The sequence below is a fragment of the Brachyhypopomus gauderio genome, chromosome 3 (assembly GCF_052324685.1).
Source record: "Brachyhypopomus gauderio isolate BG-103 chromosome 3, BGAUD_0.2, whole genome shotgun sequence".
In the NCBI taxonomy this organism is placed as follows: domain Eukaryota; kingdom Metazoa; phylum Chordata; class Actinopteri; order Gymnotiformes; family Hypopomidae; genus Brachyhypopomus; species Brachyhypopomus gauderio.
In genome coordinates this window covers 36,112,436-36,129,651 of record NC_135213.1, presented here as the reverse complement: position 1 = coordinate 36,129,651, position 17,216 = coordinate 36,112,436, and the positions used below count along the sequence as shown (strand labels likewise).

The window sequence follows — 17,216 nt, the reverse complement described above, 5'->3', positions numbered from 1 at the left end:
ACCCTTCTCCACTCTGTCTCACTCTCTCTCTCCATGGCTTGTTATTGCTCTCTCGGCGCTGGAACGACCGAGAACCTGTTGCGGTGAAAAGGGGCGGAGCCAATCATAGCCCGACCCCCCTCGCTCCGGTCTCTCCGTGCCCCGTCCGTTTCAGTCAGGACCCCATGCCGTAATCACAAACAGAGTCGCTGGCAGCAGCGCCCGTATACACCCCCCCTCCCCGCTCCGGTTCCTTGTCAGATGTGATTAATGGCGCCCTGCGCCTGCCGCGCTGTGCATTGCCAACCTCAGAGATGTTCCCCTGATACTTAATGAACTCTGACAAACTTCTTTTCTCTCATTGTATCCTGCCAAGACACACACACACTTTCTCTCTCTCTCTCTCTCTCTCTCTCTCTCTCTCTCCTTCCCCACTTTAAGATGCTCAGCATAAATGTGCTACCGCTGCACCAGAGGGCAGGTTGTGCAGGCGTCTCACATTCCCCTTGTACCCAGGTTGAGGTGAGTTACATCACAGGCGCAGGAACAAAACCTTGATTCTCTGGCGCTAGTGTCTGGATGTAGGTTGGGGGACATTTGTCTAATTCAACAGCGCACTTGTCATGTTGGGGCCTTGGCTGTCAAACTGCATCACTCCCACATATTTCTACCTGCCTGTCTCTCTCGAGCCAAGATGGCTTTACTACCACGACTGTAAAAAGTGCAATAATACAGAAGTATTAAAATGACTACATTTTAATTGCACAAAATAAACAAAAAAGAAACAAAAATAATTACAACAAAAGGACCATCACCAAAACCACCAGTAAAAATAAAATAACAATAATAAAACATAAAGCAATGTAACTATAAACACCTAAATAGCTATTAGGACATTAACAGAAATGCTACCTACTTAACATGCAAACATTTAGCAAAGATGACTGTGTGTAGGAGTGATTTCATTGTCGCTCGCTCTGCCTCCCTCAACTCATAAAGCAGAGGACAGATTGTGTAAAAACACTTCGCATGTTAATTACAGTGAGCGGTGAACGGATAACTTCGCCTCTGGCGCCCCCTGGCGGCCAAACTCAAACACACCAAAACCTAAATTGACGGAAGGAGAAAACGTGCGTCATGTGTCGAGGGAGCCTGTATTAGCAGCCTAGCTGGACCCCGGTGTAAGCTGTAGCCGTCGTGGAGGGATTGCTGAAATAACTTGGACAGGTAACACAACTTATCGTTTTGCTTACCTAACATTATATGGACCAACAAGAGAGGTATTTGTTTAGCGATAACCAGTGTGCAAACTAACAGTTTTTTCTTAGTTAGCGAGGCCAGTTGAAACACTTACCGAGCTAATCATGCACTTGTTCGGTGTCGACATGGCCAACCTAGCTAGCCAGCCCAACTGTCAAGTTCTGTCTTGGTTATCTGTGGTTTTCTGCTGGCTAGACATCACTTCTCATCACTTAGATATCTAGCTAGCATACACATTACCAAATAAACAGTAGGCGATACTCCTAAATGGACTTGAAGCCCAAGGAGACTTGATGGCAAATTGGTTTGCGAGGAAACAGCGTTAGAAATAACCAGCGAGCTAGCTTATTAAAGATTACCAAATATATAACTATCTAGCTCTCTAGCTGCCTGCAGCCATAACCCCATTTACAGCAACATACAGAAAATAACTGCTACAGTCTGTCGTCCTTAATTAACTTAGTTAATTCAGTTAGCTAGTTAGCTAGCATGTTTGTTGTGGCTGCTACTCACAACTTGATGTCCCCCGTTGCCAATGTTAGTAGACATTTGTTATGCCCCTGTCCGATGTCCGAGTGTGATTTAACCGGTAGGTAACGTAAATTATCGATCCTCTTTTAACTCCCGCTTGGTGCACTAGTGCGCATGCGCTCTGACCCAGTTCCAGAAACGTCTTAGGTGGTTATTTCTGAGGCACATCGTTGTGTTCAGTTGGGTGCGAGATGTGTGTGTTACTTAATTATCCGACCTCCTTAGAATAAGTAGCTTTATTATGTTTATTATATATGTCATATGTCTATTTCTACGTAAAATTATAGATTGTAGCCTACCTGTTCATATGTACAATTTGTGAACTACCGTCTCAGACGCTCAAGTATTCCCAGCACACACACTTGCCCTGACCTCGTAGTAGTATAGTAGTGGTGTGGGAGTATTGTGGTAGTATAGTATAGTATATGGTGGTAGAGTATGGAATCATTTTCATGCCAAAACCAGAAGGTAAAAAAACACAGGGCGAAAAATAATGACCGTTAGGCTATAGCCGTTAGAGCGGTTAACTTTCGTAAATGTTCCACTCGCGAGCACTGAAAGTAGAATTTCGTGCGCGTGTATCGTAATGTTCCCGCTCAAATTGTCTTCCACTTTCGAGTTGTTCCATGTTCGAGTTGATCCTTGATGAAGGTCTCGACGGATGGCGGTGGTGCACTACATGGTGTTGCACCTAAAGTCTTTTGGCGAGTGTGTGTTTGGTCCTGAGCTGTTTTTGTCTGTCTTCATGGTCTCAGAATGAGTTTGGGTGCCGTAGTCTCACTGATCCTGGCGTTTGTTGGAGCAGCTTTCTTCTCTTCCCTTCACAAGATCGAGGAGGGACACATAGGTGTTTACTACAGGTGAGTCAGACGCCAAGACCTCAAGCGTATATCTGAAGAGCTTCCATTTGTTTAGCTGGAAAATCTGTTACGGAAGCTTGAGTATTACAAACTGGGTTGTATTTTTTTAGTGTGTCAGTAACAGTACACCAGGTGGTGCAGTGGCTCTAGGCTAAATACGTCTAGTGTAGTGTAACTATAATCGGCTACCCCAAATCTGCCTTCGAATCTACCTCACCTACCCCCTATACTTACCCCATACACCTACATGCCTATACCCACCCAAAATCATACATGTACTTGAGCTTGTGCTCCAAGTTCAGCCTGCTGGTTTATGGAGCATGCTTCATTCCAGATCTTAAAGCGGCCATGGTGGTGGAAGGTATGAATTGCAATACATTATAATACTTTGTTGATATGTGGAAAACGTGCCAAGCCTTCATCACATTTCTCCAACATTACATACACACATTACTGTTTATCGAGGACATTTAAAGACAACAATGGTTGACCAAAGTGCTGTGAATGTAGTCTGGATTAATAACAATCATGCATGAGAAATAACAGACACGGTGACACAATTAGAAATGCGAGCTGTCATACTGAGATAATAAAATCCAAGCAATAAAATTAGACTTTTCAAGAGTTCTTTTCAAGAATAAATGCAGAATTGGTATCAGAAGTGTATGTAAGCCACCTTGAAAATTAGTCCACGCTTCAACAATTTCATTTCACTGGGCAGAGTTTTCCATGTATGAAAACTAAATGCTAATGACATCAGTCCTTTTCTTCATATTAGCCATCTTAATTGTGTTTGTGAGGAATGTAATAAGTCTCCATTCATTCCCTGTCTAAGAACTCTGGGATGCAATTTTAAAGTTTGTTGGTAAACGTCATGAATTTGCCTGTGAACTATACAAACATCCCTGTTGCTAATTGAAGATCTGTTAGCATGTGCAAGCTGGCTGGTGGTAGTGTGGTAAACCAGCATGCACTGTGCCTTAAGATTTAAGGGTCTTCTCCACGTTGGTAGAGCTGTGACGTGTTTCCACATGTTTCCCATCTGCCGTGATGTTTGCCATCCACATTCCACATGTTTGCTGTCTTCTCAGGGGCGGAGCCTTACTGACAACTACTAGCAGTCCAGGATTCCACCTGATGCTGCCATTTATCACCACCTTCAGACCTGTACAGGTGAGACCTGCACAACCTAGGAGAGCCATCGTTGAGACACTGGGCACAATTACATCTCTCTGAGCCATCGTTGAGACACTGGGCACAATTACATCTCTCTGAGCCATTGTTGAGACACTGGGCACAATTACACAAAATGCATAACTGAATGCCTGTGTGTGCAGCTGAAGCAGGACCTCTGTCTGAGACATCGTGTTTCTGTAACTACAGAGAACAATCCAGTTACACCCTGGTGATGCACATGTCAGGTCATTCCAGCCATTGTTGAGATGCTGGATGTAGTTACACTTCTCAGAAACCTTAAAGAAAACCTGTTTTTACCGGTTTTACTGATTGTTTTTCCAGATTGACTGCATAATGGTGGTTTTCCCTCCTCAGACACACTGGACTGGATATATAAATAATGGGATAGCAATCTGAAAGAAAAGTACAGCCACAAGAATATATACATGCAGACAAATATTATATATATTATATATATTTTATCTGTTTTTGCCCCCTTACAGATTTCTGTTGTGTTTTTGTATACTTCAGAATATCAAACCAATATTAATATCAGACAAAGAACCTGAGTGAATACAAAATACAATAAGAAGATTGATTACCTGTTATCCATCAGTAAAAATCTAATTTGGACATCCAGGGGCATAATGTGTTGATCATGTTTGACTGTTGGTATGATGATCTTTTTTGCTGTTTTTAGTTGTCAGATATAACGAGACGCTCCTACCAAAAAGCTTTGTCTCATTAGTCCACAGAATATTTTCCCAAAAGTCAGGGATCATAATTTTTTTTTTTTTTTTTTTTTTTTTTGAGCAAATGTGAGATGGTCCTGTATGCTTTTTTGGTCAGCAGTGGTTTTCACCTTTGAACTCTCCCATGGAAACTATTTTTGGTGAGTCTCCTTCTTATTGTTGAGTCGTGAACCTTGTATGAGGCCTGCAGTGCTTTAGATGTTGCTCTGGCTTCTTTTCTGATCTCTTGGATAAGTCATCGATGTGTTCTTGGAGAAATGTTGGCAGGCTGGCCACTCCTGGGAAGGTTGCATGTTTTTTTCCCTTTGTGTATAATAAAATTCACTATAAAATAAAATACTAAAAGTTCTGTGGAGTCCCAGAGCCTTACAAATGGCTTTGGGTTTTTTTCCAGATTGATGGAGGTCAGTTAGTTTGTTTCTCATCTGTTCTTGAATGTCTTCAGATAATTTTCTTCTCCCCACACAGGGCCAGGTTGTTTGGGACAGCCTTTTTCTCTTAAAGGAAAATAAATAATTGAAAAATAAATGAAATAATTTTAAAATAGCTTTATATATTTACTCAGGTTCTCTGTGTGATATTGAAATTTGGTTTATAATCTGAAACATTTGAGTGTAACATTTGCAAAGGGGGCAAAAACCTTTTTGCAGCACTATATATATATATATATATATATATATATATATAATATACACACACACAGGACTTTTTGATCAGAGGTCCTACATCTATACAGCTATGCAAGCAAAGTGCTTCTGGATTTGTAGGAACAATCTTGTTTGCATATATAAATTGAGGGATAAATGTTAAATGTATATTGTATGTCACAGACGACTCTTCAGACTGATGAAGTCAAAAATGTCCCTTGTGGTACAAGGTAAGACAATCAACCATTTTAAAATAAAATAAAATAAATCTTCTCTCAGCTTCCTCTGTTATTATTAAAGACCAATTAATTAAGACCATAAACTTGTTTTACTTAAACCGATCTCTTGGCTCTTAAACTCCTCTCTTAGCTCTTAAATGTAGTTTTTTATATTTGCAGTGCAAGAAAACTATGATTAAATCATTAAGTCAGTATTTTAAGATGTATTTTGTATGCATTTAAGACTTTATGGTCATTTGAAAATGCCTGCCCTACTGTGTAACATTTATTTATGCTGTTAACTTGTACTTCAGCACCGTGTAATCAGGGTCTCCAGTGAACGAACATTTACCCCTTAGTGTGATTTATTTATTTATTTTCATGGCAATATCTGAACAAATGACTGACATGAATTAATATGAAGACATGGATGTTCAGATATATGCAGTGTGAGAGATGCAGTTGAATTCAGTGTTTGTTTATATGCTTCAGTTGTGTGTGTGTGTATGTGTGTAACAGCTAACTGGCATTCATTACTTAGATACTTACTTGTCCTACCACCATTAAAAACTTCTCTCCAAATGTCTTCATTTGTGTTGACCATTTGTTGATTTGACATTTGTTCACGTGCTTCATGGTTGGTTCTTCTTTCCAGCGGCGGTGTCATGATCTACTTTGATCGCATAGAGGTGGTGAATTTCCTCATACCGTCAGCTGGTAAAAAATATTCTGATGTGTGATTTTCTCTGAAAACAGAAAGCTGTCCATGGTGTGTGGGAGCCCGTTTGGGGTTTTGTCGTGACACTGATGAAGAACATGCTTCTCTCCTCAGTCTATGGGATCGTTAGAAATTTCACAGCGGACTACGACAAGGCTCTCATTTTCAACAAAGTTCATCATGAGCTGAACCAGTTCTGCAGTGTTCATACACTGCAAGAGGTCTACATAGGCTTGTTCGGTAAGAGACACCAGCAGGTCAACACAACCTTGTTGTTGCATAAGAGATGTTGACCTATCTGTGGATCTAGATCACAGGAGACATCTTAGTCAGACATGTTTCCGTCAGAGTAGGGTGCTGTGTCAGCGTATTTACACAACAACCCCTCTGGAAGGGGGATGTAGCCTGTAGATGATTTAACTCGGATAAAAGGATCATTCTTCATCTGGATTGACTCCTATGTTAAATGCTTTCCAGATGTGAATACATGTGTGTGTGTTTGTGTGTCGCAGATCAGATTGATGAGAATCTGAAGTTGACCCTGCAGGAAGATCTGACCACCATGGCACCTGGACTCATCATTCAAGTACGTTAAGAATATACGCCTGTTCTCTTCTGCTCCGATTAATCTGTTCTATTCCAATCTGGTCTATTTGACTCTATTGTGTCCTATTTGTTCCAGTCTATTGTGTGTTTTTGTAATTCTTTTTTAAATAGTTGGTTGCATTTAAAGCACTGCCAAGACTCTTGAATCCAAACAGTCATTAAGCCAGATGTTATTCTGTAGCTGCATCATCAAAGCTATTATGCAGAGAACTTTCTCCGATGTGGATCTACGCTGGCCAGATACACACCACACGTTAGTTTATAAAACCGCTCATTGTGTACATGCCAAAAGTATTTCGCTCACACATCTAATGAACCAGGCCTTCTCATCCACGTCAGTGTCATCACAAATGCGCTTCTGGAAGAATGGTCAAAAATTCCCATAAACGCACTCCTGAACCTTGTGGACAGCCTTCCCAGAGGAGTTGAAGCTGTTGGCTCTCCAAAGGCTGGGCTGACTCTATATTAAACCCTGTGGATTAGGAATGGGATGTCACTCAAGTTCACGTGCGTGTGTGTGCGTACATTGTTTAAAACACAGCCATTCTGACCATACACTTGGCTTTGATGCATGTGCATTTATCAAATCATTCTGAGCCCGCAAATCACAGCTCAGTCTGAATTTACTCACTCTCCTGTGTTTTACTCACTCTCCTGAGTTTACTCACTCTCCTGTGTTCTTTTGAGTTAGTCACACGAGGAGAGCCAGCCAGTTACCGAATTAATAAATGTCTCAACAATATTGAGTCTGTTCCTCATACTTATGTTCATTACATATTGTGTATTGCATAAGTGTCAGACTCGAGGCCCGCAGACCATATCCGGCCTGTAATACAGTTATATCCGGCCCGCGAGATCATTTTACATTAATCTATTATTATTGTTATTAATGGCACGGTGACAACAGCTGCCTTGCCAAATGATACATTCATGATACAGGGAACATTTCCGCATTAAGTCAAACGTCTGTTACTGTCACATTAAAGCAACATTTCTCAAAGTGTGGGGCACACCCCACTAGTGGGGCGCATGGGTATTGCAGGTGGGGTGCAAGCAATTGGAAGAAATTAACCTTTTTAAGCCTGTCGTTTTAATGCTTGTTCGTTTTGCATAAGCCCCGTATGTTTAAAAATGTCTACGGGACAGCGTGAACCAGGGCTAGATTCGATATGGGACAGGTGGGGCGTGGAATTTCCCCTTCTTCTGAGGTGGGGAATGATAGAAAAAGTTTGAGAACCACTGGTTTAAAACCTTTTAACAATGGTGCAAAGAAACATTGATTCTGAAAACTGAGCCTTTGAAAACCATTGGGAAGCTGAGTATATTGTGGCATTGTGTTCATAGCGCTACAATTGGTAATTAGGGGGCGGAGCATTTATGTTTCCCAGAATGCTCCCGGGTTCCAACTTGGTCACCATTATGGTGATTGCTGGCTGAGCTTAAGGAGTCGGTGTGTGTGCACTATAAAGTAGTTTTCTCTCTTTTCTGATGCTGTTGTTCTGTTTAAAAGAGCTGCCATTGTGGAGGGTTCAATAAATGGTTAAATTGAGCAATTTCCCTCCCTCTGGCTTATTTGCCACAATATGTTTATTGACATTTCCGGTAAACCTGTTTGTGTTATTTGTAGAGAGAATGTGGCTGTAATTAAGGAACTTAATCTAAGCTTGGTGAGCCGGGGCTCGTGAAACCGATTGGGCAGTCAGTAGTATTTTTATAGAGTCTGGATATCTGGATATGCAGGATATCATTAGTAGCTGATTAATTATTCTGTTTTTCAAGTTTGGATTTTAATGCCTTCTGTTTCTCTCACCTCCTTTTGTACAGGCTGTTCGTGTTACCAAACCCAACATTCCAGAGTCCATTCGTAGGAATTATGAGCTGATGTGAGGTTGAGTTCTCTCTCTGTCTCCCTCTCTCTCTGTCTATCTCTCCATCTCCCTCTCTCCCATTGTAGTCGACAGGAAAGGTACTAAATGTAAATGTGCCATATTTTGTAAATTGTGATTTTTCACCGCATCGAATTTTGTCCTCTGCTTTTTACCCATCTGTGCAGTTAGAACACACACACACACACACACACACACACACACACACACTAGTGATTACTATTGGGCTGTGGTGGGGCTGTGGTGCACACTTGCCCAGAGCAGAGGGCAGCCTGGCGCCCGGGGAGCAGTTGGGGTTAGATTCCTTGCTCAAGGGCACCTCAGTCATGGCCTCAGGTCTGGGAATCGAACCCACAACCCTCCGGTCACAAGACCAGTTCCCTAACCACCAGTCCATGACTACCATGACTGTACTTCTGTGTGTCAGAGAATTATTTCAGAGGAAGTATCTTTATTGAATTTTACTTTATTTTTATTTACTTGAGATGGTTCTTTAGAACTGTATTTCACATGGTGATATTTTGAGAATCGGCATGTTGACAGATAAAGGAGAAAAATAGAATTTACAGAAATGTACTGTATGTAAATGTGAGGGGTTTTTGTGCGTGTGTTTGGGTCAGGGAGAGTGAGAGGACCAAGCTGCTGATAGCTGCTCAGACCCAGAAGGTTGTGGAGAAGGAAGCTGAGACTGAAAGGAAGAGAGCTGTTATTGGTGAGCAAAGCTGTCACTCAAACCACTCCCCTCAATGTGTCAATGTGATTAATGTTTTTTATTTTGTTGTTGTTGTTTTTATTCTCAGAGGCAGAAAAAGTGGCTCAAGTTGCAGAGATCAAGTTTGGACAGAAAGTAATGGAGAAAGAAACTGAGAAAAAGATCTCAGAAATTGAGGGTGGGTGGATGTTGTGTGAGTGTGTATGTTTGAGAGAATGTGTATGTCATTGGTGTTCAAATGCATTTGTGTGTGTGTTTTCTTAATCTGAAAGGAAATTATCTGTTTATATGAGGACAGAAGCACATTTATTATTTTTGTTCTGATTTTGCTTTGGTATATTATAACAGATGCACAATCATTTCTTAAAGCCATAGACTCAAATTAAGAAAGAAAAACCACTGACATTTTTTCCTTTATGAACACACACACACGTCCATGTTTAAGCCCAGGACCTTTTTAAATGCCCCCAGGCACCTGCAGTGAGTCGAGTCTGCTGTCTGATAGGCCCTTTGGCCTTGTGACCCGTCAAGAGTTCAGTCATACTGTGCTGCAGTCTGTGAAGGTTCTTCTGAAACCCCAGCAGCCTGTGTGTTGGGTTTGCAATTTGTTGCCAGATGTGTATGTTGTTCCTCTTTGCAGACAGTGCATTTGTGGCCAGAGAGAGAGCCCGTGCAGACGCTGAGTTTTACACAGCTCAAAGAACAGCAGAGGCTAATAAGGTACGTGTGCCGTGTGAGCGTAACTACACCATGGCTTCCTGAAACGGTTCTCACTAACTGACTGGAGATCAACACATAAATATGTCTGCCTCCTTGGCTCTGTCCCTCTATTGTTCTTCTTTCTTTGTTCTTTCCATCCTTGGCTTTCTTTTCTTTCTTTTTTCTCACTTTTTTCTTTCTCTTTCTTTTTCCTTGTTTCTCTTTTTCTCTTTCTGTGTCTTTCAGCTCAAACTGACCCCCGAATTCTTGCAGCTGATGAAGTTCAAGGCGACAGCTGCCAACAGTAAGATCTACTTTGGCAGTGAGATCCCACACATGTTTCTGGATTCTGGGCACGGCAGCATCTCCAAGGCCAGTGACTTCCTCCCTGAGGACGTTCTCAACGTGGAGTGACAATAAAGAGAGAGAGGGGGAGAGTGACGGCATCCCGTGCTCGAAGGATACAATAACACATTAGTGGATCACAGTAGGACAAGATTAGGACAACTGAGGGCATTTGAGTGCACGTGGGCTGGTCCTGAGTCATGGCTGTGCTCTTGAGGAACAGTCCACCGTTTGTCCTCATCTTTAAATCTTTGAGCACTTGTAGTTCGTAGTTTCAAAATGTGCTTGTTGCCAGCTTCGAGCAGAGAAGAAAGATTAGACCGTTTTTTCCCTAACCCAAAGTGAAAAATGTTATGTCATACTGAGGCACTTATGACTTCCTGGAGGTTCTTAGACATGGTTTGTAGTTCTGAATGATCACCCATCTACAGAAATGTATACTGCCCTGTGTGTGTGTGTGTGTGTGTGTGTGTGTGTGTGTGTGTGTGTGTGTGTGTGTGTGTGTCTACATCCATTCACTATGCAGGGAACAACTGAAACAAATTACCTGAAATGGTACTCTGGGGAATATCCTGGAGTCACATTTTGTTCTGAAATTACATTTTGTTCTGAAACGTTCTCTTTAGCTGATAGCCCAGTGAGTCACTCCCAGTTTCCCAGCAGGAATCGTGTAACTGGGCCCCTTGTCCACCCCACACAGTTCTTGGTCTGGCAGGGCTGCACTGGTGGCGTCCCACTGGCATACTGGGATCAGCTACGTTTGCTCAGAGCTTCACTTCTGCAGGACCAAATCACACGCAAACAGCTCACTACCACTTGCTCACTACCACTCACTACCACTACCAGCTCACTACCACTTGCTTTCAACTTTGTGAAACTTTTTTAAGATGTAAGATGATAACTTGATTTTTAAAGTGTTTGATATTTTTAATTTATATTTTTAATTTTTTTTATTTATACCAGCATTATTGAAATTGTAACTTATGTTTTGAAGTTGAAATTCGTTGGTCGTGCATCGTTCAGTCAGCAGGCCTGTGAAGCCTACTGATCTGTGTTAATGTAGCTGATGTAGGTTTAACTTGTTGAAGTGGACCAAAGACAGTCTGTTTTGTTTCCACTGGGTCTCTTGTGAGCGTGTCTAGTGCAACAGCCTAGAGGTGTTCCTCTTAGGTACGTGCATGGCTGGTTTGTGTTTATACTTGATCAAATGTCTAGATTGTAAATTAAACCTGAATTTCACGACAAGAAATGGCTTCTTTTTTATATATATATAAAACTAGTGTATCTATATTTACTGCTGAATGTCAACATACTTTGTCATACTAAGTGGTCTAGTGTTCTTTATCTATAGATAATTATTAACTAATTTATTATTTTAACTGACAGTCCAAATTAATGGCATTAGTACAGTGAATTTCATTACATAAATAAAAAACTTTCATAACATCTAGAAAAATGAAAATTCACCATAAAATAAAACTGCACAGGTAAAGTGCCTTGGGAAATCCCTTAAATATAATCAGCATCTTGATCAGCATCACAAATGCATGGCTTGTTCCAGAGGTCACGAACAGGCGGACCGTGGTCCGGATCCGGACCCGAACGCAGTCCTGTCCGGACCTCATTCCTGATTAACTGCAAATTTCTATTTCCGTGGTCCGCAACCAACGGACCTCGGTCCGGAAAAATGCCATGCCATCCGGACCCAGAATAAATTGTTAAAAATGTTTTTTAAATTTGACGGAAGAATTAATTTTAAACCGGAGCATTTATTTCAGGGCTATTGAAAAAACACTCCGTCACGAGTGTTACGTTCGCCCCCGGACCACCGGTCAGAGCTATCTGCCAAATTTGGCCCGCAGATAAATATAGTTGGTTAGCCCTGTTTTAGACAATATGTTTCTTGCAAACCAGTGTGCTCTACAAAAATGAAAAATGCTGCTTGCATTAACAGACTTACTTGCTACTAACTCCTTTTCTGCAGTAACTTCTCCAGTTCAGTTACGTTCGCTTCACATCCTGTCTGGGAGTGATTTTCACCTACTCCTCCTGCCACACTCTGCGGGTGGTGGACCAGAATGTTCCAGTAGTAACACAGACTACTGCACCGAGGCCAGGACTTTGATGTTGCCATTGTAGGACATTCACCTTTCATTCATCACCGGGGGGGTTTGCTGAAATGTGGAAGCGTCTTTCAAGCTTTTATTTTTAACTGAATGAAGCAAGTGATCCTGCATCGGCTGGTTTTAACAAGATGGCCGGTCTGTTCAGGAAAACCTCCCCCCTACACAGTGCTGTCCCCTCATGAAAGAGGCTTGTAAAAGTAGATGCATAAGGTGCCCTCGCTGGGAACAAAACATACACAGGTTTGTACTTTTATTACACAGTAACTGCAATTATTATTATTACTACTGTCCCACTATTATTGCAATTACTGCACAGTTGTGTAATTATTTGTCCCTTTCTTATCCTGTAATTCCAACACATTCCTGTTGTTTCCAGGCTTTGTAATGGTCAAAGGCATTTTTCTTGGCTCGTGGTAATTTCTCATTCGACATGTTGGAGCAGGGCAGGTCCTGAAGCATGGATGGCGTCTCTATGGCTGGGTTTGGAGTGTGGGAAAATTAGACTATATCATTTCATATTTGTGGAATGAGCAAGTAGGCTAATGTGCTTTAAGTAACCAAACTGGTGAAGAGAAAATTATTTCCACAGCAGTAAACACACACACAAGGTAAAACCTTATTTTCAGTTTCGTTCTAATGTTCATATGATTAATATCTTGGTTTAAATTAGCATGCCTTCGTAACATGTCCTAAGCAATCCAATGTCTTTCTTTGCAAGCTAACTTGTGTGACCAAACCAATTGTTTATCAGGAACAGAATCTACAGATTTATTTGTGTTGCACATACAAGCATTTTTTCCTGGTGAGTGTATACATGACATAGCACACACAATGACACATTGGACTGTTTACATTTCTACAGAGAGTGCATATAATATGGAAATAACTGTCTTGAAGGATAAAATAAAATGGAAAAAACATATTGAATATGCAAATTAATTAACATTCAATTAATCAATTAAGGTCTGGGGAGAAACAATCTCCTCATATGACACTTATGCACAGTTTATAACTACGTGAAAGGTATTTTTGTATAGGGGTCATTCCTACAATTCCATACATTTTGTGTCCCCAGCACTGATCACTATATTATGTAAAAATGCAAACAATATAAATTCTGTAAATCCTACTGAAATAGTTAACACTTTTCAAATGTTAAACACAATGAAGACTTTAGCATACATTTTTTTAAGTAATAAATATATTTGTATACCTTTAACATTGTTTTTATTCATCAGACAAACCTCCTTCCATCAGCAAGGGCACTGATTCTGAAGATGAAACGTGGCTAAGAAGTATTTCAAGGTCCTGGAGTGGCCTAGCCAGTCTCCAGATCTCAACCCCACAGAAAATATTTGGAGGGAGTTGAAAGTCCGTGTTGCTCTCCGACAGCTCCAAAACATCACTGCTCTAGAGGAGATCTGCATGGAGGAATTGGCCAACATACCAGCAGCGGTGTGTGCCAACCTTGTGAAGACTTACAGAAAACGTTTGACCTCTGTCATAGCCAACAAAGGATATATAACAGTATTGACATGAACTTTTGTTATTTACCAAATACTTGTATTCCATCATTATTTGAAAATAAATTCTGTGATTTTCTGATTTTTTTTTCTCATTTTGTCTCTCACAGTCTACCTATGATGTCTTTTCAAGTGGGAGAACCTGCACATTTTCCCCCCACTGCATAGCTTTTTTTTCTCAATGAGTTTTATTTTATCACTAATTTTAAGGGGTTATCGCACTCAAATTGTCCCTCAAGTTACACTGTCCACCCTGTTATGCCTGTTAAGTCTTTAAATGAAGAGCTGTTTTGCATACTGACATAATTTTGGTCAAGCTTGGGCATATAATCTGTAGCAATTATTAAAATATTTTTACAAAATCTCTGACGCAAGATGTCTGTATACGGACATATTCATAACTGTTTGAAAGACTTATGGTTTAAAACTTTGTGCAAAATCTATTCCAATTACGCACATGGGTTCGCATGAACTCCCAGGGACCCACTTGACTCTCTAGTAAAGTCCAAAGCCCAACAAGAGAGGATTGGGTAAATTAGCCCCGTCACCCCCTTCCAGTGGGCGGTTGTATCTTTTTTTCTTTAAACCTGGGCGTTCTTTCCACACCTTTCTGTCCACTCCCAGTAAGCACTGGATCTCCTCGGGCCGTGGTCCTGGATGCTCATGACCCTCGCACCCGGCTTGCCTTCGTCATTAAGACTGCTGGCAACACCTCAGTTACAGGCCTCGTCACCAAGAATGACAGAGAGGAGGTAGATATCCAGGTGCGACCAATTATAATTACGCTCTCCCCGCCCCACAGAGAACGGTGTCCCACGCCCCCTGCTCCTCCACACAGTCCAAAGGTCACTGTAGACTGCAGAAGAGCAGGACCTCCCTGCATGAGCAGCAACCCTGCAGTGCACGTCACACGTATACTTCAGCTCACACCTCTGGAGAATTTTGTCGGAAATCTTGGCTCCCGTTCCACTTCTCCAGGTGGTGAAGCTTCTCCACCACGTCATCTTGGTGTAGCTCAGCTGTTGCTGACCACACCAGCCAACAGCCAAAGGAGAAGGCCACAGCACATTCCAGCCACTACAGTCTGTAGGCCCATTCCAAAGCCCGCAGTCTCTCCTCCCAGTGCGTGCAGTCGTGGGAGCTAAGATAAAGGAAGGGCTGTTGTCCAGGTCTTCACACAAACTGACAAGCCTGTTCTGATCTTCTGTCATGGTCCCAGCCACCGTCCCCTGTAAAACTGTTTTTGCACACAAACCTGACATATAGAATATAGACTAGTCCTTCAGCATCACCAGGACGTTGGAAATGTGTGTTTTCTGGAATACACACGCAGGCTTGGTCACTTTGCACGTCACCCTGTGCTGTGCTAGACAAGTGTACGGGAGTGTGTTTCTGCTTGACTCTTATGGCATCTGGCTCTATTCTTTGGCCATGAACTAGTGTGGTACTGCTTGCTCTGTGAGGTGCAGGCCAGGAAAATGGACATGTCCTTTAAACACAGATACACACTCGGTACACAACTACTCTTTCATGGCTGGCTCTGCAGACACAGGTATATTCACCTTCTGTAGAGTTGGGAGAAAACCTGTCTGCTGAGTGGGTGTCTGATGATAATAATAAAGAATTATTTTTAAATTTGTATAACACTTTTTCAGAACAGTTTACAAAGCACTGCAAAGCCACGTCAGAGCACAGCACCTGAGGCAGTCACGATGTGGAAAATCACAATGCTGAAGACGAAAACATGCTGTTTGATGTATACAGATGAAAAGTTCAGCTGAGTTTAACCAATCAGTTTAGTCACAGTGTACTCACAGTGTGCTCTGGAGTTCCTGGTGTTAAAACGACACCTATACCAGGAGACAATGTAGAAGAAAACCGATTCAGTTCAAGCTGAAGTTTTCAGATTACAAAACAAATGCAGATGTGAAATCTAATGTCATTTCTCAGTTTTCCCTGAAAGGAGATAGAGAAACTTTCTAATAAAAAGGTGGTGACTACATAGTTGACTAAGCAGAAGAGGAATGTAAGATGAAGCAAGACTTCTTAAGTCAGTACGGAGCTGTTTCATTTTATATAATATATTTATTTCTTTGGAAACAGTGCTTCATTATAGCAGGATGTTAGATTGCACTGGTGAGTAATGGGAAAGTTTAGAGTTGATCCAGTACGTGTGAGAAAGGCCGGAGTGGAGGATGCTGAGAACGGATCATATCAGGCATGGGACTTGCTCACAGCGTTAGAAAGCTGCTTGACACAAAGCGAAGGTTTAATCACTCCCATTTGAAAGGCTGGGCTGGAATTTATTGGAGAGTTCCACTGTCTTCTCGGAGTGACTCTTTTGGTCCAAGTCAGTGTTGAAGACAGAAGTTCTGGGAAGTTGCTGTGGGATCCTGGACAGCCTTATCCACTTGAGTACAGGGGGAGGGTCACCTCGGTTATGCAAGTTACATAAGGATAGTAAATGTCTCTAGTGTTTGCCTGTATATTGTGATTACTGAGGGGACGTCAGACACAGAGTGGCACAATGCTAATGACTCCCTGACAGGGGTCAGCACAGGCACTGTGATCCATTTAAAATAATGTATGTAATCGTAAACATACATTCATGATGGCACATACTATACTGTTGGTGTCCGCTGACTCATAGAACAGATCTCCTCCAACAACCACGAGAGCCAGTACAGCCCTTCGAAATCAAACCCTGACACATTACAGACATTCAATTACCATTTCCCCACCTTTCTACCTGCCCTCCAAAAATGGCATTTGGTAGGAATCAATTAAAATCGCCTTTTCCCCCATGTACTGATAAATTCAATGTGTCATAAATACTACACAAGTATTCAGAATTTACTGATAGAGAAATGAAAGAATGATGAACTACTGAGCAAAATGACTATTTGACTATTCAAAAACTTCAGTCAGAGCCTTCAGATTAGCCCTGGATTATCTGGAGAATGAACCCTAGCTGCACTCAAAACATTCATTGACTTTTTGTAAACATCTTAAATGACTCCATCCTACACCCCAATACAGCGTTTCCCCCCCCAGCCCATACTTCAGTGTTTTCACTCTCTATTTTAAGTTTTATTTTCTTTTTGTCAGCATTAATTATGCAAAGAAATGGTCACTTAATATATGTTTATAAAGGTTTCCAATTTGGAAGGAATCAGTG

The 17,216-nt window shown here is 41.5% G+C and overlaps 1 protein-coding gene and 1 long non-coding RNA gene across 10 annotated transcripts in view; one reads left to right on the top strand and one right to left on the bottom strand.

The window, feature by feature from the left end:
- The window catches only part of LOC143509338 (uncharacterized), an 11,519-nt gene extending 8,990 nt beyond the window's left edge, over window positions 1-2,529 (bottom strand). For 3 of the 5 annotated variants that reach the window (XR_013129628.1, XR_013129629.1, XR_013129632.1), the window contains exon 1: window positions 2,070-2,529. This is a non-coding gene — a long non-coding RNA (uncharacterized LOC143509338). Of the gene's footprint in view, window positions 1-1,752 lie in introns of all 5 variants that reach the window. The other 2 variants (XR_013129630.1, XR_013129631.1) reach the window with 1 other exon arrangement.
- On the top strand, window positions 1,066-14,094 carry erlin2 (ER lipid raft associated 2). 5 transcript variants are annotated; one of them, XR_013129626.1, is made up of 13 exons: window positions 1,066-1,206; window positions 2,526-2,630; window positions 3,722-3,803; window positions 5,389-5,435; window positions 6,079-6,140; window positions 6,256-6,381; window positions 6,654-6,727; window positions 8,572-8,630; window positions 9,254-9,345; window positions 9,434-9,523; window positions 9,986-10,065; window positions 10,291-12,755; window positions 12,892-14,092. XR_013129626.1 is itself a non-coding variant. In XM_076997960.1 (12 exons), the coding sequence occupies exons 2-12, from the start codon at window positions 2,527-2,529 to the stop codon at window positions 10,456-10,458; spliced, it is 984 nt and encodes a 327-aa protein (XP_076854075.1). In that variant the 5' UTR covers window positions 1,066-1,206; window position 2,526; the 3' UTR covers window positions 10,459-14,093. The 5 variants fall into 5 exon arrangements, 3 of the variants coding, with proteins under 3 accessions (XP_076854075.1, XP_076854078.1, XP_076854077.1); XR_013129627.1 differs by having other exon boundaries at window positions 10,291-13,317; window positions 13,754-14,090; XM_076997960.1 differs by having other exon boundaries at window positions 10,291-14,093.
- The last annotated feature ends 3,122 nt before the right edge of the window (window positions 14,095-17,216 follow it).

Excerpts from the sequence above, each read along its gene's own strand:
- erlin2 (XM_076997963.1), top strand. The coding sequence starts at position 2,527 with ATGAGTTTGGGTGCCGTAGTCTCACTGATCCTGGCGTTTGTTGGAGCA. Across the intron at positions 2,631-3,721 it reads CACATAGGTGTTTACTACAG|GGGCGGAGCCTTACTGACAA; the intron begins GTGAGTCAGACG and ends CTGTCTTCTCAG. Across the intron at positions 9,524-9,985 it reads AAAGATCTCAGAAATTGAGG|ACAGTGCATTTGTGGCCAGA; the intron begins GTGGGTGGATGT and ends TCCTCTTTGCAG.